Here is a 26,044-nt window from a genome sequence, read left to right on the forward strand (position 1 = left end):
CAGATGGATTCAGCCCAAGACCTGGCATCACGCCTGCCACCTGCGTGATCATGCGTAATCGCCACACCATGCTCAGGCATGTGCTGTGGGGTGATGATGGGCTAAGAACTGAAGTAGCGTCTGCACAGACACCACTCAGTATGGGGCAGTTCTGCTCCTCTGTCCAGATGTTGTAGCCAGAGGACAGGTGGTAGAGTTTGGATGTTCTTCCCTAGAGAGGCAAGATGTAGGCACCAATGACCCAGTCCTTGGTCCTCAGTCTTCCCCTCTAGCCAACTCTGCACTTCCCTCCCTGGCCTGGTGAGGAAAACTGGGGCTACAGAGACAGAAATGTCTGGAGACAGCCCCCGGAGCTAGGCCAGGAAGGCCCTGCGGCTAGTGGCTGCCCAACACCGGACCAGCCACCCTGCCCGCTGCACCCTGGGACCCCACGGGCTCATCTTGTCCTCGTACCTGCTCTCAGCGCCACTCAGCCAGGCCACAGGCTGCCACAACTTCACCACTACTGCCACCAGCACCCGCAAGGCCTTTTCTTACCAAAGCAAGGCCAAAACCATGGGCAGATTCTGAGAGACCCTCCAAGCCCGGCAGGTATGAAGCACTTCCCTCTGATCAAACATGAGCTAAGAGTTGAAAGCAGCAGGTTCTCAGGGCCCCGCTGGGTGACTTTGCTGTGAATGCCAGCCCCAGGCCTATGCTCCATGCTGGCTTCTGAGCTGAGGCCACCCTCTCCACACAGCCTTCCATCCATCCCAGCTGCACGCCTGCCCATCACAAGGCAGCCGAGGCCTGTGTAGGTGCCTCGCATAGCTGCCCTGCACTTCCTGGGTCTGAGACTGATTGGATCAATTTTTCAGGGTTTCTTTTTCCTCCTCTACTGGGTTTCAGCTTCCTCTCAGTTTCAATCTGTTTTGCTGAGTTTCTTCTTGGGGTTCTCCTGGCCCCTCTTCTGAGAAACCAGCCCCAACTCCCAGCTTTCCCAGAGAGCACATAGCCCAGTCAATCAACAAAGTCACCCAACCAACCAAGGCCACAGCAACATCACCCCTGAGACGCTGTCCCCCTGGCATCTGCTTCCAACTCGGGATTAATTCGAGGACCTCAGTCCTCGGTTAATGTTATCCAATGGAATGCGTGCACCCTCCTGACCTCGCTGGCAAAAATGAATGAGACCATGGTAGAGAAGTCTGCATGATCCACAGTTTCGTGTAGACATATTGGATGGTGGTTGCACCCCTGCCCTCTATGTGCATGGTGCATGTCCTCTCCAGGGACTGCAGCCTCTGCAGTGACCTCAGTGCCCCGCCCAGGCCAGCTTTCTCTGGAAGGGACAGCACTCCTGATCCACCCCAGCTCCACCCAAACCTGCCTGTGTGTGGAATGAAGCAGGGACATGTCCTGTTTGTTCTCGTGGGCCCTCTGTCTCTGTCCCCAATAATGCATTAAGAGCATTGGTGACCCGTCCCTCTGCTTGTCTCGCTATGTCATAGCCACGGTAGGTCAGGGTGTTGGTTCCACCAGCCCTCACCTGCCTCTCCGCTCTGTTGCAGAACCGCATGCATGAATCCCTGAAGCTTTTTGACAGCATTTGCAACAACAAGTGGTTCACAGACACATCCATCATCCTGTTTCTCAACAAGAAGGACATATTTGAGGAGAAGATCACGAAGTCCCCATTGACCATCTGCTTCCCTGAATACACAGGTAGAGCCCTTCGCAGTCCACACCGCCCCTTGCAGCTACGGGCGGTCAAGGAACCAGGTCTCTCTGGGCCTTTCCCGTGCTTTAGTGCACCCAGCTCAGCCTGCAAAATCCACCCCAAGGAACTGTACTAGAGCCAGCTATGACAAGAAGACCTGGGCAGCTAGGTCCTGGAGCCCTGGCTTGTTTCATCTCAGTCTCCAGGGTAATAGTAACCACCCTAGGGCGCTCCAGACACACGTCTATAAGCAGAAGGTGCATGCACCTTGGGAACCCACAATGTCAAAGAGACAACAAACCTGATCTTCGAGTAAGGTAGCCTAGCAGGATCCAGTCCCAACTTAGCCCCTGGAGAGTGACCTAGGCAGGTCACATAGCCTCTTTAGATTGACTTCTCTAACCATGGGATGGGGGCTGTCACAGTGGCTATCTCCCCACTCCCTGTAGGTCTCCTATAAGCATCCTTATAGATGCCCATGGCTATGCAAAGCTTGGTACGTGCTCCAAGTCTGTGATCACTACAGATCTGTTGTCACGTCTATGATCACGATGATTGACAGCCATTCTAATGGCACAAGTGGCCACAAGACTGTCATAGCCCATTGGCGAGGTAGAACCTGACCAGCAGCAGGACCTTGCCTGTGCTGCAGAAAGTGCAGGGTCAATAGGCCAACTGTCAGTGTTACGGTGATCTGAGCTAGAGAGCCAGATATGCAACCTAACCAGGGCTCCCGAGGAGCTTCAAGATTGACAGCCCTGTCAGGTGGGCTGTTGTGAGCCCAGGACAACCCAGTCTTTGTCAGTTGTTCTCGGTTCAGCAGGTCCTGGAGGACATAGAACAGAAGATATAGATTCTAGCAGCATGGGCCTGTGGGGTCATGGTCTGAAGTCAGGCAAGCAGCATAGCGTTCTACACCCTGCCCTTCGTTTCTCAAAATCAGACTGGTCATTCTGTAGGCAAGAACCCCAAGAGCTTTTAACTGAGGAGAATAGGACTTAGCCCCTTCACCATTCAGCCAAATTCTTCTCCAGCTGTAAGATGGCCTGTGATACACCCTTGAGGGCTAGTCACTAAGATCAACTGGAACTAGGTCAAGGCAGGAAGGGACCCTAACTGAGAGGACACTAGCCTTACTTCCAGCCCTGGCTTAGCAAACAGCTATGGTCTGTAGATGCTCATGGCCAGGCTGCGGTCTACGCACTTATGCCTGAGGTGGCTGGGACTCTCCCTTCAGATGTGCCACCCCCAGCTCTGCACTGTGGCTCCAATTCCAGTTCTCTTCATGTTCCTCCATTAGCAAATGGTCCCAGTCTGGTCTAGGCTCACCTTGAGTGCTTAGAAGATGGGGGGAGGGCGCCAGGGGCGTGGAGGGTTTCCATGCAGAGTTGAAGTTCTGCCTTTCTATCCTTCTTCAAGCCAGTGTGCTCTCCCTGGACTTACCAGGGAACCAGAGCACTATGAGCAAGTCAGTTTTCAGTTGTGCTGAGAGGGAACAGAGGGCAGCATCAAGAAGGGGAGGAGCCCACAGAGGCTCACAGATGCCAGGCAGAATGCATGGTCCTCCTACCTTACTTGCAGTTTCAAGCGGGTTCTGGCCCTTTCTGCAGACTGACGGGCGCATAGAGAGGCCATGCCTGCTTAAAAGCAGTGCTTTCTGTCCCACCTGCAACTTGTGGCAAGGCAGAATTTGCATCTGGAGTCAGTAGGCCTGTGGGGAGGAAACAGCAGCGTCGCAGGCAGCCCCCACCTCAGTCAGCCGGTCACTGGGATGGCGGTGTCTGTTGCTTCCTAGGGAGATTGCTGCTCTAGGTTCCAACCGCCAGCTGGTCGGCATGAACCACTGTTGCTGGAGTTGAGCCCTAAAGCTTCCCACTCCGTATATAGGCTGTTGCTTTCTAGTGGCCCTGAGGAGGATTCTGGCACCTGCTCCATGGCCACTGGCCTAAGTGACACAATGGCCAGCCCAGGGATCCCGTGCTGAGCGACTCCAGGGTACCTCCGTCAGCTGAGTCCCCTCACCCGCTGTTTCGTCTTGCAGGCCCCAGTGCCTTCACAGAAGCTGTGGCTCACATCCAGGGGCAGTATGAGAGTAAGAATAAATCAGCTCACAAGGAAATCTACACCCATGTCACCTGTGCCACGGACACCAACAACATCCAGTTTGTCTTTGATGCTGTGACGGACGTCATCATCGCCAAAAATCTGAGGGGCTGTGGACTCTACTGAGCCCTGGCCTCCTGCCCAGCCTGCTGCTCACTTCTCCCCTGGATCCAGAGCTCTGCCACCGCTAGGATGCTCTGTGCACTGAAGAAAATCCCAGAGGCTGTCCCTGGGGGAGGAGGCAGCATCCTTTGAGCATCCCCACCCTACCCTACTCTGACTGCATGACACATGGGAACAGGGTTGGGCAGAGGTGTGGAGCACCACACACAAGGCCAGGAAATACTGCCCACCACCTGGATGTTGCTCGCCGGCCAACCAAGTCTCTTAAGTGTTTTACTCCGAGCCTGAGTGAGCTACGCTGCCCTCTGGTTCAGAATGGTCATGTGCTGTATCTGTGTCTCCTTTTCACCTAGGTGATAGGGTGGCTTGCAGGATGGCCCTATGACAGGTGCTGGCTGATTAGGGGATAGTAGATGCCGTCTCTCAGCTTTCCTTAGGGTCTGTTTGGTAGAGGGCAGTTCTGTTACCAAACATCAACATATAATCAGGCCACTTTTAGGGTGCAAAGATTCAGATGTTGGGGAGGGCTTCCCTCCTCATTCACCTTGGATCTTGGCCCTTCTCTGCCATCTTCCCTTGCCCCTGGACTCTTCAGAACCTGGGATTATTCCTTAAGACTGGCCAACTACGAAAGAGCCTCGGTGGGGAAACAAGACCTGTGCCCAGAAGTTTGGGTGGGGAGGAAAGATGAGGGGGAAGGCAGCTCTTCCTTGCACAGGTTGATTTAAGTCCTGAAAGACCCATCTGCTGGTTCTGCTCAGACAGGCTCAGCTGCCCTTTTCTTCAAGTCACAGCCAGAGTAGGCACGCTTGGGACTGGAAGCTCTTCAGGCAAGCACAGGAGACTGAGCCCTGAAGCCAATGCCTTGCTTTACTCCACCGTGGTGAAGAAGGCAGGAAACCCTTGGTATAGTCCTGCTCTCAGGGTAGAAAGCAAGCGATGAGCCTACAGTGCCCTGGAGTGTGAGCTTAGGAGGAGTACAAACCAACTCAGACATACACCCTGCCCCCTGGGGGGAAGAGCCCGAGGAGCCCAGGGAGGGACTTTACTGCAGAAGTTCCTAAGAAAAGGGGAGGAATTGTTTTGGCAGCCCTCGCCTTGGCTGACTTTGGACAGTCAGAACATTTTCCTGTCATTCCTTGACATCTCCTATCAGCTGCTACCATGGCCAGTGGTTGAGACAGGCTTGTGTGCTCATGGCACTGGCTGTACCTGGAGGTGCCAATGTGTCCACAGAGCAGTGAGGAAAGGTCTAACCTAGAAGGGTCTCTGCCTTCCTCAAGCCCTGTGTTCTCCTGACCTCCACTCTGAACAGTGCTCAGCCCCAGGCCAGGCAGGACCCTGGCTCTCTTTCCCAGTCCCCCTGGCCATGCCATCAGCTCTGGGCTTGTTGGTTCCAACAAGAACAGAACTCTGGTGGTCCAGGGGACCTTCCCCAGTGCCAAATGCTTGCAGGGGTGATCCTCTAGGAAGCACACCCCAGTTTGACTGCCTTGCCACTCCCCCTCAACCCACATTGTGCACACCGCCGTCGTTTGAGAACCTTGTGCCGGGAACTGGAAGATGGCAGAGAACAGATTCCTGGAGCCCACAGTCTCAGTGACCTGATGTGGTGCCTAAGGCCGATTAAGTCATTGGCTCCACTGTGGGTGACCACCTGTGTCCCCAGACTGTAATTCCAAATTTAAAAACACCTGCAATCAAGGGATTTTGGTCAAGCCCCATCTTTTAAGACCACTTCCGGGGAGGTAGAAGTCACCATTCCTATAACCACACAGTTCCCACTTCCCGAGCAACCCCTTCAGATCATTGCAGTGCAGTAGCCAGAGCCCTCAGCGGGGCCAGGGCCGGCCTAGACTCCCCACTCCTGTTTGTGTCTTGCTCTGCTCTTGGGCCTCCCACTCCAGGCATTCCAGAGAGGGCGGTCTTAGGCCATCTACTGTAGGCCCTCAAGAACACGGTCCACAGGGAAAAGTGTCCACCTCCCTTCTGTGTCATCACCAGCGGCTCTACCATGGGGGGAAAATGTGGATAAGAGATGAGGCTTGGCTCCGTCGTCGTACTGGGTGCGGGGGAAGCGTTGTAAGTGGCCAGACCAGGGCAATGTCTCTTATGTGTAGTGGCCATGTCAGGGATCGTCCTGCAGTTTCTGAATGCTCTCACTCAGCAGGCCAGGAGCCAGTTCCCAGGAAGAGTGCCTTCACCACATTCGTGGAACCATGCCTCTTGCCTAGACGCCCATGGGCCAGTCCTGAGCCTGTATCCGTGACCATTCCAAGAATCTTCCCTTTAAACATGGGTAGAGCCCCCCCCCCAAGTCTTTGGTCTGAGTTGCGGAGGGTGCTGTATTGAACTCTGGTTTGGAGATGAAGATAGACTCCTCCCAGTCTAAGCCACTCCCCAGTAGCTCTGGCCTTAAGCCTCCCGTGATCCCTTCTGTAGAGTCCCTAGATCCCGGTGCCCTGTCCTTTCGGATCCTCTTGGACCAGGCAAAAGCCCTCCATCGTCTCGGCCTCCTAGCCCAGGCCCATACCTGCTGTTAGGAACTGAAGGCACCTGACCTGTGTGGACTGCACTGATTATCACTGAGTGTCCTGAACCCCACAACCTAGCTATCCACAGGCTTCTGCAGAAAGTACTGCTGCAACCGATGTGCCCATGGTTCCCCGACACTGCATGCTACAGCCGTTACCCTGAGGGCAGGCTTCTCTCTCTTCCTGACCCCCTCCCCTTCTCCATCTGACCCAGCCTCTTGACAAGGAAACCTACCACACACAGGAGAGACTCATGAAGCCTCCAGATCTCATCCCGCCCTCACCCAGTCGTAGCCTGCCACCCTCTTCTGAGGATTCTGAAGGTGCAGGGAATCTTCTAGCTGATAAGCTTCAGGGCCAGCCCCACAGCTCTTGATGGAGATTCAATCTGGACAACTGGAGGCAAGATCCTTCCTGACAGGATCAACAGGCTACAAGCTAGAAAAAGAAAGGCCCAGCGTCTCGAAGAACAGGACCCAGAGTGTAAGCAGGCCTCCCCCAAACCCCACCCCTCGGTAAGAAGAGCCTTATGCACACCTGCTTAGAGAGTGGGGTTGGCCTTAGAGACCATGCCAGATGATGGCCGTGTCAAGGCAGGAACCGGTGGAAGGAAACAGAAATAATGGCCTTTATCCACAGTCCTGAGCCCACTAGTGGGAGCAGACTACCCTGTGAAGGGCAGCTTTCTTCTCTTCCCCAGGCACGAAAGGCCACCAGCAGATACACTGCTCCTCCCAGCAGCTCTCTGCCCACTCCCTGCTCCCCTTTAGCTTCCTGCACCAACCACAGCTGCCTGCCCTGCGTGGGCAGCAGCCCCCCACTTCCCCGTCTTCTCCCTGACTTCTGACTTGGCCCATGTGGCCTATGCGCACTTTCCAGTCCCAGGCCACAGGCCGGGTACCCTCTTTTCCCCTTAGCAGAGCCTTAGGTGCAGTGGCCCCACCTCCTGACCCATTGCCATCACCTACCCTCATTAACTGTCATTTTGTAAGAAGAGTGGCTTGCTGATTTAATAAATACCTAGTTACTGTAATAATTTATTGGCTGCCATAATGTATTTATTAGTCACCCACCATTAATAAAAAGTGCCAGCTCTTTCTAGCACCAGTGTGATGTATTGTGTCAGTGCCGAGGAGCTTCTGCCAGATAAACCTACGCAACCGGTTCTTCTGTTCTCCCCAGTGTCGGGACTGCGGGCAGGCGGACTAGCAGAGTAGGCACAGCACTACTGGGAGTGGGATTCAGGCCACTGGCCACCCTGCTCACTCCAGCCTTGTTGTGAGGCAGAGGTGGATCCGTCCTGTGCTGAGCTGCTTCCCAGGGTCCTAGCGCCCTAACACCTGGTGTCTCAAGATGCTTAGGACCAAGGCTCCTGATCTGGTGCTGGGTGCTGGTCATTGTGACATGGCTTCCTTCTGTTCTCAGCTCTGCTGCCACCTGGGCAGGTGGAGGACTGGGAGGAATTGAGCCTCGGGAAGACTCCAGTGGCTCCGTGAGAAAGCAATGGCAGGCAGGTGGCTGTTGGCCATCTGTGGTCCCTAACTTCTCTTTTCTCAGTTTTGGTGATGTCTGCTCTGAATGTACCTGGCGTCTGTTTCCTCCTGTGAGTACAAGCTGTTGTACTCCAGGCATGTTGGTCATGGGCTCCTGAGGGGGGGCTGTCAGGCTGAGCATGGAGAGGGTCTCAGTACCGGCGCTCCCCCAGCAGCTTCCCTTTTCACCGCCCTCCCGGAGCTCTGTCCAGCCCTACTGCATGCCCCATCCCTCAGAGCAGTTCCGTGTATGTCCATTGACGCCAGAATCTCGGCTAATTCATGCTGCTCTCAGGACCTCAGACTTTGTTAATGCACAAGATACCACTGACCTAAAAGTGGACTGCAGTGTGGGGGGTAGGAACTGTGTGGGCCGAGACTCAGCAGGTGGGAATCCAGGAACCTTGGTGAATTGCTCTTGAGTCTTCCAAACCTAGGCATATCAACCCTTGAGGAGTCCTTCAGCCCTGTCCATAGCAGGTGGCCCCCAATATTAGCTTGAACAACTCTGGTGACCCCTCTGTGATTTCTCTCTGGTCCTTAGCATCCCAAATGTCTGTATTGTGTCCACCACCACCTGGAGACTCAGTAACTCTTGGGACAATGTGCAATGGTTGAGGTTTTGCATTGGCAGCTATAGGCCATGGTGACCCTGTAGGATGTTTTCCTGTTGAAACCTTGGAGTCTCAAAGCTTTCCGGCTGTCGTATTTGTTGCAAGTATCACAATGCTAGGTCCTGAACACAGGTCCACATGGCGCACCTCTCTGAGCAGAGTCCACCAAGATGGCACGTGAGTCCTGTGCAGGGGACAGGGAGGCTTTATTGGAGAATAAGAATGAATGTCACTGGATTTGCTTAGCAGAATCAAGGACAGTAATTTGCTGCAGATACAAGGGGGCACTATGTTTTCCTGTTGTCCAGGGGATGTGGGAAGCAGCTGAGCACTCGGGCTGTGAACCCCACATTACTGTCAGCCCGAAGAACAGAGTTCCCAGGCTGGGAGAGATGATGGAAGGCAGGGCTGGCCCTAAGGCATGGAGCCAGCCATGACACTGATGACTTTGAAAGGCCCAGATTACCACACTAACTGGAAAAACGGCCCAAGAAGCTCTGGGTGGAGCTCAGGGCCCGGTGCATGTCTGCTCTGGTTTACATTTGCTTGCAGAGCACGGGATGGAACCCAGAGCCTCCAACATGCTAGGCAAGCACTCTGCCTACTGAGTCACATCTCCCAACACTGCTCTCTGCTCTTCAGTCACAGCTACTGACCCCCTACAGGTTGATGAGCTGAAGGACCTTAGGCAGGTAGAGTGCTGAGCATGGTGCCAGCACAAGGACAGCAGTTGTCACTCTGTCATCTTAGCTCCTGCTTAGGCAGGAAGGCAGAATGGCCACGAGGCCTGCAGGTAACCCAGCTCCTGCTCTTGTTTGCCCCGGGTCCACGAGCCTCAGCAGTGTCCAGCAACATCCACACTCGTTCTGCCCTTCTGTTACTTGCCAGAGATCTAGTGTGGATTTCTCAGAGCTTGAGTTCAGACTCGGGTGTCAAGCTTCCCAAAACCAGAACAGACTACCTGGGACACTAGGAGAGGCACCTCTCTCCACACCTCTCTGCAGAGAGGTTCACTAACAGAGCAACAGGCTCCCTATAGCGAGAAACAGGTGAATGTGCTTGGCTTCTAAAGTAAAACAATTGGCCTTTACCTGGGGTGAAAGGTCATTCTCCTGAAACTCGGGCCTTATTCTGGGTGTCCATCCCATTCAGCCATAAGTTTCTGTATATGAGACAGTATAAGTTTCTGTATACAAGATTGTAATTCCTATCTGCCATGTAGGTTGGGTTTAGCCCAGCAAGAGGAGACATTTGCCCCATCCCTGAAAATGGCCTCGCAAGTGGCCACCTTCAGGGATGCTAGTAGCAGTCACCCCATCTTCCTGGCATGTACCCTCCCACCTGTCAACCCATGAGAGAGGCCTGACTGTGCAGAAGATAAGGGGGCCAAAGTGAAAGCCCAGCTCCCTGACTCCAGTCCCACACTGTGCTCACACACATTCTAGGGAGACAATCACACAGCTTGGGGCTCTGCCATTCTGATCCTAGGTCTCCTAACCTCAGTCTCATCCACGGAGCCACAGCCGGCTCCAAGATCAGTCTCCCACTGGCCCAGAATGGTGAGTGCTTGGCGTGCTAGCATCAGATGCACTGTGATGCATTCCCAACTACAGGTTTGATCCATTGACCTCACGGAGGAGCCTGGAGCCCAGGGCCTCCTGGGTGCTGAACAACCCAGTCTCTCTTCACACCTAACTCTCTTCTTCTCTTCCCTGTCTCTGTGTGTCTCTTTCTGTCTCGCTCTCTCCCCTCCCCACCGGGGCTGCAGAACCGCATGCACGAGTCTCTCATGCTCTTCGATTCCATCTGTAACAACAAGTTTTTCATCGATACCTCCATCATTCTCTTCCTCAACAAGAAAGACCTCTTTGGCGAGAAGATTAAGAAGTCGCCCCTGACCATCTGCTTCCCTGAATACCCAGGTGGGTGCTACGGCCCTGGACCAGCGAAAACCCCAGTCCTGGTTGTGGACCTGGATCCCCCTCCCACATCCCCTACAAAAGACCCCAACTGGAATCCCCCAACCTGTGGGCTGCAGAGACAGCCCGCTGGGCAGGGCAACTGGAAAGCAAGGGGCCAGTGCAGGAGTCTGTTAGCATACTGGAGAAGCACCGAGACATGGCTAGCTGTGGACATGTCCCTGGGTAGGCTGTGGCCTTTCCAGGGTGTTCTGGTGATGCTTTAGGGGTTAAGGCAGGAGGACAGGACACTTGCGTTCTTTTGCTTTCTTCCTGGTCATCCCTGATATCTAGAGACGTAGTAGGAGCGCCTTCCAAATTCTCATGAGGTACCTCTCCTCTCCTTGGCCCAGCACAGCCACCTCCTTGTGAAAGAAAAAGACAGGCTGGTGGCATGTGAGGGTGACTCAGGGACCTGTGCTCTCTACCAGTTTGCTTCAGATGCGCCTCACCTTCCCCATCAAGCCAGCTCTCCCCACCTTCCCCCAACCACACGAAACCTGCTTTTTTCACCCAGCTCAAACCACTCCATGTAGTGTGAGGTTCCTCCACACCTGCCTGCTTTTCTTCTGCTTTTGTTGAACCTGTTTCCCCACTTCGTTTGGTTCTCAGAGGAATGGATCACAGACACCCCCCCCCCCCGCCCCATGCCAACAAAACTCTCTCCAAACAGGTCCAGGAGGGAAAGGCTAAAGGGAGGGTTGATTCAAAGCCAGAGCCAAGCCCAGCCCTCTAAAGACTGGACAGTTTTGGGGTTCCCTTGAGGCAGAATTGAGGATAAGACCAACACCCTGCTAAGGCAGAAATGTACCCCAGCCTCCAGATATGAGCACATGTTGCATGGACCTGAATGAAACTCACTGACATGGCCCCAAAGTTGGTACTGGACTCAGGTCCTAGGGCCACACAGGTTCCCAAAATCAGCCAAAGGGTCCTAAACTGTGGTTCAGATGGATGACAGTCTCACCCAGCTTCTTCACTACCAAAGATTAGCCATGTGGAGGAGAGGACCCACCAGCCGATACCGAGATGCGCTGTGGCACTTGCCAATTGCAAGGGGCAGAGGGAGCCTGTTACTTAATCTGCGGCACCCTGTGTTCATCTGTGTGCCATAGCAGACCATGTTGGTACCCTCAGGGTGGCTAGAGGGATGATGAGAGAGACTGGTATTTAGCGCCATATTTACATTACTGCTGGTCATTGCTGTCACGGTACTGAGGGAACCGAGGTGGTACCCTCTGTAGGCAGAGCAAGTGCAAAAAAAAAAAAAAAATCCCCAAAAGCCAATACAGGAGGCCATACCTGTAAGCACAGCTCTTGGCAGCTACTGCTTCCTTCTTCAGCCTCAGTAAGAACTTCCCAACTCCCAAGGATTTTTATAAAACTGTGGCTATGTAAGGAGGCCTGGTGGCCCCAGGTGTTGTCTTAGGGCTCATTAGGAATGATGCCTGAGTGGTCAGTCTCTTAGCTTAGTAGTTGCTGGATGTCCCCAGTTCTCTGGGGCCTACACAGGATACAGTTTGAATTTAAACAACATGAAGGAGAACAAGCAGTCGCAAACGTCATGCCACAGTGGGGTGTGAGGATGCGGAACAAGTAGAGGAAGAGGGTTAGGAGGTGGTTGCCTGAGAAACTAGGTGGGCCAGCATTTCAGGGTAGCAGTGAACCTGTGTAAAATCCCAGGTTCAGCAGACATGGCACAGGGTGGGAGCCGGTCCGTCTGGAAGTCCACCTGCTCTTCTTGGAGCTTTCCAGCCAGGAAGCTCTTTGACAGGGCAGCCTCTGCCACTCTCTGCCCTCCGAAGGCTTGGATGTGGCTTGGCACTGGACAGGCTTCTGCTCCCAATAGCTCTGTGATGGTGGGTGGAGGAGGCTTACCCCGACCCCACCTGAGGGATGCTCCACCCGTCAGCCTTCACACTGGCTCACCACTAGACTGGAACTCTGGCCTAGAACTATCTTTTGTTTCAGAAGGAAAGTCAGTGCCTCCAATGGTCCACACCCCGGCCAGCCAGCCTGTGCTCACACTCTCCCAGAATACCGTTGCGCTGTTTCTGTTCTAGGCCACCCCTAACAGACTGAAGGAAGTCTTCCTCATTCTGGGCTTTTCCATACTTTCGTCATGGTCCATATTATGTGGTATTCAATAAAAGGTGCCTACGGAGCAGATCTACAGGCGCGTAGACTGTAGCTGTATCACACACAGGTGTGCTGTTATCACCAGCCAGCCTGCCAGAATAAAAGCAACACACGAGGCATCTTTAGGGGCATTGGAGGAGCCCAGTGGATGTCTCACATGATATCCTTTAAGCCTCTCATTGGCCCCGTGTCCTGGCCACTCTCCCAAGGACTAAGACTGTTTAGCCCAGTCCATGGAGGGACCTACTGCAGATAGAGCCCAGGCCAGCTTGGTGCCCACCACACCTAAAGTACCACAAGACCCCTGTGCCATCCTCCTTAGGCTTCATTTGCAGGTTTGTTAGAATTGCAGGGTTGGAGACAGAGATGGCTGAGTGGTTAGAGCGCTTTCTGCTCTGTCCGAGGATCCAAGTTCAGCTCCTCACAAGCACCAGGTGGCTCAAAACCACCTGGAATTCCAACTCCAAAATAGCCCTCTTCTGATTTCCATAGACACCTGCATTCACGTGTGCATATACTCACACAGACGCATGTACATACACATCAATAAAAATAAATCTTAAGAAGTCTTCAGTGGACTGGAAAGATGGTTCAGAGCACCTGCTACTCTTCCAGAGAACCTGGTTTTGGGTTCCAGCACCCACATGGCAGCTCACAACTGTCTGTAACTCCAGTTCCAGGGGCCCCAACATCCTTTTCTAGCTACTGCAGACGTAAGCACACATGTACTACCCAGACATGCATGCAAGCAATTTAAAGAAATTTAAGTACTAAATTTAAAGAAAAAAACAACAACCAAAGAGTCATGGATTGATTTAGATTTCAACTTTAGGCCACGGAGAGAGGCGTCCTCTAGATTTGTTAATATAGAACAAATGAGGTCTTCTGTGGCTGGCTGCCTGAGGAAGCAGAGCCAGGCAATGCCAGGCCTTCCACGGTTTTCACCTTAAAGTGCTGCCTTACCCTGGAGAAGGAGGGTGTGGCACCCCTGCTCTTCCTTCCCCTCTCACCGCCCCCCATTTACATCCCAACCACTTCCCTGTCACCCCCTGCTCTCATTAGGGCCTCTTGCCTATTCCTCTGTATCTCCCTACAGGTTCCAACACCTATGAAGATGCAGCTGCCTACATCCAAACACAGTTTGAAAGCAAAAACCGCTCTCCCAACAAAGAAATCTATTGTCACATGACTTGTGCCACAGACACGAATAATATCCAGGTGGTATTCGACGCTGTCACCGACATCATCATTGCCAACAATCTCCGGGGCTGCGGCTTGTACTGACCTCTTGTCCTGTATAGCAACCTATTTGGTAATGATTCCAGCACTCACAGAACAGCTTGCGTGTACACACACACACACACACACACACACACACACACCACTAACCAGTACAAGTTGGTAAATAAACTTTAAAGAGGCATAACAAAACCTTATCTATACACAAGTATATATTAGAAAAACGTTTTTAGTTAATACTGGAAAGAGCTACGGACAGAACTGACCACCATCCCTAGCTCATCCGTTTTCCCGGGACAGCACATGAGCGTGCACACATGTGCATGCACACATGTGCGTGCACACACTCACACAGGGCATGGTGGGAGCCTGGGGTGGGAGTCCTCTGGACAGCCCCAGGGTTTTACTTTCTGAGACCCACTCCATGAGCAGGGCAGGCAGAGGGGGACCTGGTTCTGTCCATCCAGCCTGCCCTACTCCACATCTGACCACAAGGCTGGCTCTGCCCTGCCCCTGCCCAGATTCCAAAACCCTTTAAGAAATGGCCAACACTCTAACATCCCCCTCCCCCACAGCTACAACAGGAAACTCGGAGGACCTTTCTCTTTTGGGTGGTGGTGGTTGTTTATTTCAAGAATCTAGAAGAATCATTGCTCTGATCAATCTTACTGTCTCCTGAGTTTTCTTTATTTATGGGAACAGAGAAAAATTAGAGAGATGGGTGACCTGGTCAGCTTTTTCAAATAGCTGAGGAGAGGAACCATATGAGCCACTGCCCAAACCCGCCTAACAGAGTTGAAGCCAGATCCCTCAGAGAGGGCACGCGGACAAGCGTGAGTGGTCTGGGGAGGGCTGGACTGGCAGACGGGGCCAGAAGCTGGGGACAAGGCAGAGGTGAGCTTCCCTAATAAGGGTACCCCGCTTTGCCCTCCCCCTGCAGTAGTTAAAATGTTCTAGGGTTTGTTGGTTGGTTGGTTGGTTTTTAAAGTCAAAGAAAATGGTCAGACCGGCCCTGTCTCTCTCTCTACAGACCGCTTCATGGACTCTTTGCTGTTGATGTTGATCTCCTGGTAGCATGACCTTTGGCCTTTGTAAGACACACAGCCTTTGTGTACCAAGCCCCTGTCTAACCTACGACCCCAGAGTGACTGGCGGCTGTGTATTTCTGTAGAATGCTGTAGAATCCGGTTTTAGTTGCGTCTTTACATTTAGAACTTGGAAGGATTTTTTAAAAAAGAACATTTCTCATGTGCTTTGTAGCTTTAAAAAAAAGAAAAAAGGAAAACTCATCATTCATATTTCCTTTTATTTTGAAATAAAAAAAAAAACCACACACATTAATACCGACATCCTGCCCATCCCAGCTCCGCGTGGGGCCGGCAGACAGCGGCAGTGCTGGGCCTGGTGCTCCCAGGGTTTCTGTGTGCCCATGGCTGGTGGGAATAAGCCAGGCCAGGCTTTCTAGAAGGCTTCCGGTCGCTATACACCTCATATGCCACCAGGCAGTGGCAGCTCTGCCCTGCCCACCCACCTAACTGCAAACACAGTCACTCCAAGTTCACAGAGAAAAAGCACAGCTCTGGCGTATGGTTGCCACAGAGAACACCCGCCATCTATAGAAATCCAGCCCTAGACAGGCAAGGAGCCCCGCCCCTTCCCAGATGCCCTTTGTGCTGTTTCTTTTTGGTTTCTCCTTCCGTCCTGATGAGTACTCCCATCCCACACCGACCAGCTCTGCTGGTATCTGGGGAATGGGGTTGTGTGGCTTTTGGTTTTTTTCCCCTTTAACACCACAGCCTCCAGGCCTTGGGCAGAAGCCCTTCCTCCTGTGTGTCCCCTCTCCACTTCTCCCTTCCAGTGACCTGTGTTCGCTCTCTCTCATGTTGGGATGTTTGTGCTGCAGATAAAAAGAACAAAAAAATAAATAAAAGTTTTTAAATGCCACAAGATGGAAGAAAAACAAAAAAATTCAAAGATGGAATGTAGTGTTTACATTAAAGCCAGTTTTCATGATCAGTCCTATGTCATTTCTACTTGACTAGTATCTAATCCCAGACCTGTTCACAGTTTCACTTTTAAGACAATATTTGCTGAAGACCAGTCACAGCCATTTCAATAACGGAGGCAAAAAGACAAAACACACAAAAAAAATAAAAATACAGAAAAAAAACTTGAAAAAAGGAAAAAAAAACATTAAAAAAAATCAATCAAAAGCCCGCGGGTCTTTGTAAGCCTTTCTATTCCCAATTGGTGGGGTTTCTGTGACACCTGACACACTGCCAGCCTACTTCTCTAATGGAAATTCATGTGTAGCTCAATAAAGAGAATGTTTGTCTGTACTGAGTGTCTCACCTTCTGCCTTCCAGACGACGGTTCCCAGGGCAAGCTCACTCTGATAAGGAGACGCTTGGCCACACACCCTGGGAGGGTGGTGGGTAGGAATTCTTCCACATGCTCTTCTAAGCCCAAGTTTTGTCACCAGGGGAGTCAGTTCAGAGCACAGTAATTGGGAAAGCTACCCAGTGTCTGTCTTTCCTGCCCACCCCGGCCCCACACACCGAGGAATGAGAGCAAGGAGTGGGGCAGCTTCCTTCTGGCAATAACTCCTCCAGTTCATCTGGTTTTGCTTCTGGTGGGCAGGAAAAGCAGAGGGAAAAGCCACACCCTTCTCCTGTCTTCTGTGCCCAGGGTGTTCCCTCCAGGAGGATCAAACCACCTCCCCTTTCTGCACCAAAGTGTCAGGTTTCCTTGCTTTGCTGTCCTTCTGCAGCTGGGCACAGGGTACTCAGCAGGCGGAACATGCGGGAAGCAAGACCACACAGCCTGGCTCTAAGGCTGAGCTCCCTGGCTGCTGGCCTCACTAGACCCCCTAACCGTGGCTTTGCCAAAGCACTACTAGCAAATGAGTTGAAACTGGGCCAACCAAAATGCCTCACACCAGAGACCAATCATTAGGCAAGCCGTTAAAAAGTGGGTTCTGTATCTATAATGAGGTGGGGGGAACCTCACAGGGGTCTACTTAGACATGTCTTCTCTCAACAGCACCCTACATGGAAATTCTCAGCTTAGGAAGGCCTCTCCCTTTGGTTGTCTGACTCCAGCATGGTGTGTGTGGGAAGGCAGGGGGTGGGGGAGTGCACGATACTGTTTCAGACCAAGGCTAACAGTCCTGGCTTCTGTTTTCATGAATACCTGGTAATACAGGTACCCCCCGAAATTCCCTACACCCCAGATTGCTGTCCACAGAGAAACTGTACAACCTACACCCCGTCTATACTTTGTTGTTGCAGATCCCAATGGAAGGTTGAAGAACAAGACTGTTCCTGACAGATCTGAGTTTCTCTCCAAATGAGTTACATTCTACTAGGTTCTTTTCCAACTTTCCAACCTGCAGGCGATTTTACAGATAGATAAAAGCCAATGTTTTGTTTTATTTTCTATTTCCCCTAATTCTGGACATGGAATGGAGGAGGCCGTGCATGCTAGGCAAGTCTCTACCCACGGTTACACCTCAGCACGGCCTTCATTTCTTAGGAGAAAGGTCAGGAAGCGGGTTTTGGATAGGACAGGGAGAGGAAGGTTTAGTACAAGAAGTAAGGGGACAGAACCTAATACATCTTTAACAAACCAAAACTGCACAAACTCCATGTACAGCCAGGGTCAGAAACACTTCAAACCCAATGGAAAGCAGAGGGAGACAGAACTTCAGGTCGGACAGGGAGCCTTCCAGGACAGACACAGCTCCTTAGGAGCATCCCACTTGAGTGTGCCAATCTCAGGACGGGGTCGTGCCTGCTGGTTCAGGTTACCTGAGCACTCTAGAGTCACACTAACACCAGTAAAACGAATTTGCATAATCATTCTCTGCTACATAAAAGCCTCAAATTCTAAAGGGAAAAAAACTAAGGACCCAAGACAACAAAAATTAAATATAATCGATTAGGAAAACAGGGGACTACAAAATAGTTCCAAAATGTCCCAGCTCCTTGGGGCTTTGCTGCTCCAGAGCTGAGCTGGAGGGCCAATGACCTGGCTGACTGAGGACAGTGAAAGCAATGGCCAAGTTCCAGTCTCACCACCAGTGCCTTTACTTAGCACCTGTCCAAGAAGTGATGAAAGCCAGAAGCCTTCTATAGCGCCCAGAATCCTTGACCACCCAGATATTTCTCTACCACTTTCCTTTGACCCACGCTGTCTACAGAGCAGGCAGATCAAGCATTGACTTGGGTCTTCTCTCCCTGACCATCTTAAGCTACATCACTGCTGTCCAATGTTCTACAATGTCAAGATCCTCTGAGATGACTGCAAATACTTTCCACCTTCGCACATCTGGAATGTATGTGGAATTTGCTTGCATGTGCAGCAAGAAAGAGAACGTGAATACCAGGCATAGGAAAGCTCAGTGCTGCCTTCCACATAAAACACTAGGAAAAGCCCCCTCCCCAGTCCAAAAGGGTTATAAAACACCTCCGACCCAAACAGTAGATACAAAAGCAGATGGGATTCAAGTGACCCCTGGGAAGAGTGCTGCCTCAGCTTCCAACTACACACAACACACTAAAAGAGGTTGCTTTTTATTATTGTTGTTTTACAATAAAAACAAATCGCTATGCTCTCAGCAAAACAAATTAAAAAAAAACAAATTTAACTAACAGCAGTTCAAGGTAAGGCTTTTGGAAGATTTATTGAAATAAATTATCTTTGCCCATTCACTTATGACCCTTTCTTCAATTACCTGTCAACATTCTAAAAACTTTCTGGTATGCAAAATACATTCAACTTTGCCAATAATTTTAGATAATACTGGATTCTTCCCAAAAGGACTACCATAAAACTAGGTTTTGAAACATTAAAAAAAAATTCAATGGGACATAAAACTATATAACCTATGATTGCGTGTTTCAAATCCTTAAATACATGGAGAATTTGAGAAAATCCAGGACCAAGTCCACTTGAGGCATGTGGATTATTCAACATCTTCCCTTTGTTTAGTGAGACCCACAGGAACAAAAGCAGGGAACTGGAGGGCTCCAGGGGAGGAAGACACACAAGGTTTCTTCAGCAGTGTCCTCTAAACCATCCCTGCCTTGCAGGCCCACACCCATCCAAGGACCAAATCCGTATGCTTAGCACAGCCTAATTGGGTTGACCAAGGAATTAAAACCATGAGCAAAGCTTGCTGCCCACCCCTTCCCATGCCTAGAGTAAGCAGAGACTAGGAAGAAAAAGGAGGCGGCCATGGGGCAAGCTTATGTGATGCAGGAGCACCAGAGTGAACGGAAGTGACGCCAGCTGTGGATCGGGGCTCAGGTCGGTCCTGAATATTAAGGGCAGAAAAGGGTCTCCTCATTCTGCAGCCTGGAGCTTTCTTTTTCTGCTCCAGGTACCAAACTGGTTCTTTATACATGATGCCCTGCTGGTCTATGTCCAGAAGCCTGTGGGACTGGCCTCTGGAACACTGTGGATGCTTCCTCCCTAAGCACAGCATCTGACAACAGGATGGCCTGTCAGGTATAGTCAGCCTCCTGCTGCGCACCCCCTGGCTGTTGGGATGTACTCTTCCCAGGACCCACGCTTCCTTCCAGCTATGGTGCTAAAGACACTAACATCAGCCATGGCTTACACCAAAGCAGAAATTGAAACTACCTGCTGCAGGCAAGTCAGTGCCCAAGTGCACACTTCCTTTTGCTTGTCCCTACTCCCGAGAAGTCCCGTCAACACCAGAAGGGTCATGCCTAGAGTTAAAATGTGCAGTGTTTCTAAGGGGAAGAGAAATGCCACATAGAAAGTATTACAAAGGGTTAGATTTGTCAGCTGTCCACACACTATTAAGACCACATGCTTTATGTAGCGGCAATGCAGTCGCAGGTCTCCACACAGCAGGCAAAACTGGGACAGGCCTCTTCCAGTAGGCAGGGCTGGGCAGGAGGCTGAGGAAGGTGAGGAAGCCCTAGGTTGTCTGCTGCCTCTGAAGTCTCCGCTCAGCAGCAGCTGCCAGCATCCTCCGGCGCAGGGTCACAGGGTCTGAGGATGTGCCTTCAGAGGGGGGGAGTCTCTCTGAGGTCATATCGTCTTCAGAACTTTTGTTCAAGAACCGCCTGAAAGAAATGAGAGAGCCACAAGAGGAAACTGAGAAATGTGGAAGACATAGAATGCCGCTGTCGTCAGTTTCCCCTTCCCGAAGCTGTCACTCAAGACCATCCCATGACAACACCCTGGCCTGTGCGCTAAGGTCAGTGCAGCTCAGCAGCAGGGCACTTACTCAGCATGTGTGAGGCCTTGTGCTCAACCCAAAACTGTAAAAGGAGAGGAAGCGAGAAAGAAAGAAGGGCCAAGCAGGGTGAAAAGGGAAGAATCGGGGAGGGAAGGACACAGCATAGACTACTCAATGGATGAGCCTACTTCCCAGGGAGAGGACTATCATGTCACAGTTCAGCGCTCTCTCTGCCTGGTCCCTTCCCACAGACACAGTTTGTGCAAGGTCTGTGCAAGGCACAAAACCCATGTGGATGAATAATACTGGCCGAGGCCTCAAGAAGTGAACATAAGATTCCACCAACCCAAAGGAACACTGCATGCCCCAGCTGCCAACATAGAACCCTGGTGCTTTCTTCACATTGCTGGCCCAAGGCAGAGTGGTCAAGGAAGAGTCTTAAAGGCAGACCCCAGGTTCTGGCAGGATTAATCACCCTAGGTACCAATTTCTTATCTGTATGTCTGTCACGTGAATGAACAGTGCCCCTTCTCAGAACTAGAGAGAAGAAAGATAATTGCTGGAGAGGGCTGAGAACAGCTGGCACCAAGCCACCATCTTCCCTGTAACTATGCTTGCTGACTAGGACTGGAGAATCAACTCACTTCCGAGCTTGCTGCAGGAGGTCATCCTTGCGCTGGACTAACATGCGCTGTCTCTCGTCAGCAGACTTGGAGAAGCGGCTCCCCCGGGCCTCAAAGTCGTCCACCTCACTGGGCTCCACTTCTACCTCACTGAAGTCCAAGGCCTCTTCAAGGCGAGGGTTGAGGTCCAGCGGTACACGCTCCGTCTAGACAGAGAGGCAGCTGTTAGCACAGGCCTTTCCCTTCCAGGCAGATTCCTCCCTTGCCAGGGCATCTCTGCACAGGCCTCTGCTGGACCATAGGGGTCTTCTGTCAGTCAGGAATCCGAAGCAGATTGGGCTCTGGGGAGGCATGCCAGCTGCCATGGCTCACATGATGCTAAGACGCTCACTGTAGTGGAGGCAGTAGATGGCTACCAGTATGAGAATCATAATATGCACTCCCAACCGGCACTCTTGAACAGAGCAAGATAAACTGCTGGTCAGCACTCCAAACACTTTCTTTTCAATTCTACCAGTTGCTTAAGAATTTAAACAAAGGGGCTGGAGAGATGGTTCAGAAGTTAAGAGCACCGGCTGCTCTTCCAGGTTCTGAGTTCAATTCCCAGCATCCACATGGTGGCTCACAACCATCTATAATGAGGTATGGTTCCCTCTTCTGGTGTGTGCATAATAAATAAAGAAATCCTAAAAAAAAAAATAATAAAAAAAACCACCAAGCTGCTACATGAAATCTATGTCCTCGAGGTGAAAAGAGCCAGACAGGATCCTCTGTGAAAACAGACACAGCAGGTTGTGATTTAAAAGTAACAGGATTTTCCTGGTTTGGGCTGGTTTCCTGGTTTGAAGCTCCAAAAGCCAATATACTACCCAGATATCCAAACATCCTTAAGCAGGTACAATCCACCTACATTGCTCCTGCTCCCAGACTCAGGGTTACAGGAGCCAGAGCCAGCTCACCTCCCAGCTCTGCCTTCAGCCAAGTCCAAAAGTGGACCTGAAGACGGCCATATGGAACTTGGCCCACACAGTAAGTCTGAGACGAGCTGGGCTACTTAGTGACACAGGGAAAACAGCGGGGGTGTGGTCAGCGGAGGACTTCGGTAGCATGTGGGAGGCCTTGGGTTTCATCACCAGGAATATACACACACACACACACACACACACACAGAGAGAGAGAAAAAGAGAGAGAGAGAGAGAGAGAGAGAGAGAGAGAGAGAGAGAGAGAACCTAGATACCCATTAATAGAAGAGAAAGGGGCAATATTCAACTGTAAGAAAAAATAAAACATGAAAGATAAGAGCACTATGAGGGCAGCCTCATTCATACCCACTGGAACTTGACAGCTACAAAGTCTAAAAGAAACGGGCTGGAGTCACCAAAAAACAGACAGAGTTGGGAAGGGAGCAAGTATGATGCCTGACAGAAGGCAACTCACATCTCAGGTCAGGTGACAGCTCTACAGAAGGGAGCCAGCCTAAAGCCGGACATAGACCTTGCCCAAAGGGATCACTGGAAAGGTGCTCTCCTCTCTCCAGAGGCAGAGGCGGTCATAAAGAGCCAACTCAAATGCAAATTAAGGACACGTGAAATTTCTGGTACTATTTAGAGCAGTAAGAAGTAACATCAACACAGACACAAGGCCTCATTACTAACCCTTTGAGGGAGCTAAAGAGCACAGCTGGCTGGCAGGGACAAGGAAAACTAAGTAAGGCAAAGCACACCTAGTTTGCCTCAGCCCTGCCCTGCCACATCCTCCAAGTCTCACTCACTGCTGGGATGTGGACAGACTCACGGGGACAGGCTCACCACCTACGGAGCAAATAACTACTACTACGAAGCAGTTAGCTACACTGGGAAAAGGAACAGATGACTAAAGGGTCCAGTGACTCCACGTTCACCTCTGCAGTACTGACACTGAGTCGAAAGGGTATGTATAATAAAGCAAGTATAATTGATCTGGTCAAGTTATATATGACCACAGCCATCTATCAGACTGACATATTAATGAACTGTTGGGGACTTTGCATTTTCTGGGCTTGGCAAAGTTCCTATAAATTCCTTGCTTTCATTATACTAAAATATATATTTTTTAACTCTTTATGCTAACTGAAAACAGTTGGGGAACTGAAGAGAAATCAAGCATGCTGCTCCCTCACATGGCTCCAAGGCAGTCTCATGTGCACCATTCTGCTAACTGTCCGAACTCTAAAAATGCAGCAGTTGACCCCCTTTTAGAAGTCACGCAACAGTCTTCAAATGATGCACAGTCCAGTGCTTTCTGTGACAGGGTCTCACTACAGGCTGTTTTCAAACTTGTGATCCTCCTGCCTCAGGGTGCTGAGAACTGAGATTACAGGAATGTACCACCATGGCCTGCTCCAGTCACAGATGTGGATATGAAAGTGTTAACTCTAACAGTGGAGCTAGCAGGGAAATTTGTAGATGATACCCAGCCTGTTTCTGCCTGCTCCCTACTTTTTAGCCTGTGGTGATATAAATTTCCTCTATCACATCACAAGATTCTGTCACCATGAACTCCACTACTCCACCCCACCTTCTCCACTACGACAGACTGAAACCCTCTCAAACTGTTAGTCAAAAGAAAAAGTTCCTCCTTTAAGCCATTCTGCCAACAGCAAGGCAGAGGTCACTAACACTCAGGGCCACACTACAGTCTATAGTGAGCTGACCTCACCTGAACAGAGGCTTCCCCGTCCTCCTGATCAGTGCTAGGCCTTTCCACTGGGCTGTTCAGTGCAGGCCTCAGGCTCTCCGATCGCTGAAAGCAAACACAGTGGTCAGTCAGAATGAAGGAACAGGCACAGGAAAACCCAGAACACAGAGGGCACAACAGTTCTCAACATAGCTCACAACTTGAAAGATGGGCCAAAGCCCTCAGAAGCCCACATCCGAATTCCAAGTTTGAGAGTTAAACCTTCAGCTCTCCATGCAATAGCAGCAATTGCACAACAAAAGCAAAGGCCAACGCCAACCATGCAGTCAACACAGTTTTGGTTTTCTCATTAACTTTCCTAAGGCACTATGGTGTAGTCACTACAGTTAATCTCCAGGTCGGCTGGAGAGTATGTTTAACATACTCCCACTGCCAGTGGCTGCTTCAGTTGCAACAAACAGTGGCATAGCTGAGCCTCAATATTCATTCTCTGCTCTTAACAGAAACAAATGCCGGCCTTTGACAGGAGCCAACGGCATTCTCTTATAGACCTGCAGCAAGGATAGGCTGCTCTAGGCACACTTCTGTACAAAAATTACTCAGTATCTGTATTTATCTTTAGTGGGTCTGTTCTCATGCAGGATTTAAACAAAACAAAGTTTACAAAATGAACTTTAAAGAAATCCTTCCTCAAATCATAAGTAATATCTAAGTATTAGAATTAAATCTTTGTAAAACAAAATACATATCATGTATAAAACCCCAGTTCTACCTGCGTGGGAAAAGGTACTTGAATCCGTCCTTCTAAGATATTGTCTGTTGTTATTTCCATGGAGCGTGTCATCTGGAGGTCCTGGAGCACAAGGTGGTATGGGACCTGGGGGAACATCTCTTGAATTTGATGAGCCTGGAAGAATACAAAGATCCCACAGCAGAAGTCAGTGTGCCTGGCAGGCCCTGGACACAGAGGCTGACACTGTATCTTGAAAGCACAGGTAAAGTTCACTTGGCTCAGCACGTTCCCTGCACACCCTGTCTTTTCACTGTTTCAGGACTAGCGCACTAGAGCAGCATCAATTCCAAACTCAAGAGCATCGAGGAGTCTAGTGAGATCCCAAGACAAGCTCAAGTAGAATCTTCTGGTTTTAAAAGGAATCATTTAAAGATTTTAATTTTATGTGTACCAGCATTTACTTGGTGTGGGACAATTCTATTTAAAATATAATTCTGTCAATTATATTTTAAATAAACGCTGATTGGCTGGTAGCCAGGCAAGAAGTATAGGCAGGAAAACCAGACAGGAAGTAGAGGTGGGGCGATGAGAACAGGAGTATTCTGGGAAGAAGGAAGCTCTTTCCCCAGTCCTGCCCAGACTACGGAAGAAGCAGGATGTGACCTGCCCTGCTGAAAAAGGTACCAAGCCATGTGGCTAACATAGATAAGAATAATGGGTTAATATAAGTTATAAGAGCTAATGGGCCATTACATTTATAACTTATGGAGACCTCTGTGTGATTTTCTTTGGACTTGCCAGCTATGGGAATTGAGTAGGAAAGAAACCCCAACAAGCCTGGCCCTCATGTTACATTTACTTACATGTATTGAATATAAAAAGGATCATTTTAAAGTTCAACATTCAGATCCAGCAGCATTTATAGTATTCATGTCCATTATGCAAAGTGAAAAAAAGCTGACTTGAAAGCCAGATGTAGCTTTGGTGCCTGTCCTGGAACTAGCTCTTGTAGACCAGGCTGGCCTTGAACTCACAGAGATTACCTACCTCTGCCTCCCGAGTGCTGGGATTAAAGACGTGAGCTACCACAGCCTGGGACATTTTTACTGTATGTAAATTATGCTGTAACTTAGAAAAACTCAATTAAAGAATGTAAATTCTTTTATACCCAGCTACATAGTTGGATTATGAAAATATCTAGTACTGCCTTAGAACTGTAATTTTCAAACTATACTCTAGATTCATCTCAGAATGAATTTAGGGTTTTAGGCATGTGTGTGTAGGAAGGGCAGACAAAGGCCTAACTCTGCCCATACTTCAATCTAAGAACCCCAAAATGTGTGTGTCAGAGAGAGTGTTTTACACATACATAATTTAGAAATGTTTACATTCTAGGTTTCGATTGTGAAAAAAAATCTCCATAATTTACAGAGTAAGAACAGAAAACAAGGGAGAGAAAAGCAAAAGGGAAGTCGGCAGAAAGGGTAACGGCTGGGGCATGACAGAGTGAAACCGCAGTAAGGACTAAGGCTTGAAAGAATAGGTCAGGTTGAGCTGTCCAGAGCTTTTCTGAGCACAGGGGGTAGACAATGGCAAGCTGTTCAGTGCCGGGGTCCCAAGACTCCACATCATTGCAGACCTTACTGTTTGTGAAGAGAATACTGGTACCCCATCTAGCCAAAGCTAAGTGGGAAGTCTCTACAAACAGATTAAATCATTCTCTCCTCACATGGCTCTCCACCCCCAATTAAATGTGTGTGTGTTTGTGCATATAGATATATTTATATATGAGAAACAAAGCTGGATTAATTTTATGAGACTAAAGCTTTCTATCAGAAAATCTAGTTAAATATTGGA

General features: G+C 50.3%; 2 protein-coding genes across 4 annotated transcripts in view; one reads left to right on the forward strand and one right to left on the reverse strand.

Annotated features, from left to right (window-relative positions):
• Gnao1 (G protein subunit alpha o1) overlaps nt 1-16,280 on the forward strand; it is a 148,693-nt gene extending 132,413 nt beyond the window's left edge. The window contains exons 7-9 of one of the 3 annotated variants that reach the window (XM_048428669.3): nt 10,374-10,527; nt 13,799-14,014; nt 14,972-16,280. In XM_048428669.3, the coding sequence (XP_048284626.1) occupies nt 10,374-10,527; nt 13,799-13,986 (342 nt within the window). In that variant the 3' untranslated portion in view covers nt 13,987-14,014; nt 14,972-16,280. Of the gene's footprint in view, nt 1-1,550; nt 1,705-3,740; nt 7,561-10,373; nt 10,528-13,798 lie in introns of those variants that run through there. The other 2 variants (XM_048428668.3, XM_048428667.3) reach the window with 2 other exon arrangements.
• Nucleotides 16,281-18,499: 2,219 nt separating this feature from the next.
• Amfr (autocrine motility factor receptor) overlaps nt 18,500-26,044 on the reverse strand; it is a 41,538-nt gene continuing 33,993 nt past the window's right edge. Inside the window, exons 11-14 of the mRNA XM_085681964.2 lie at nt 24,227-24,361; nt 23,476-23,559; nt 20,800-20,984; nt 18,500-20,039 (exon numbers count right to left, since the gene is read on the reverse strand). Of these exons, the coding sequence (XP_085538090.1) occupies nt 19,892-20,039; nt 20,800-20,984; nt 23,476-23,559; nt 24,227-24,361 (552 nt within the window). The 3' untranslated portion in view covers nt 18,500-19,891. The remainder of the gene's footprint in view (nt 20,040-20,799; nt 20,985-23,475; nt 23,560-24,226; nt 24,362-26,044) is intronic.

Source organism: Myodes glareolus, chromosome 22, assembly GCF_982192425.1.
Source record: "Myodes glareolus chromosome 22, mMyoGla1.1, whole genome shotgun sequence".
NCBI classification, from domain to species: Eukaryota; Metazoa; Chordata; class Mammalia; order Rodentia; family Cricetidae; genus Myodes; species Myodes glareolus.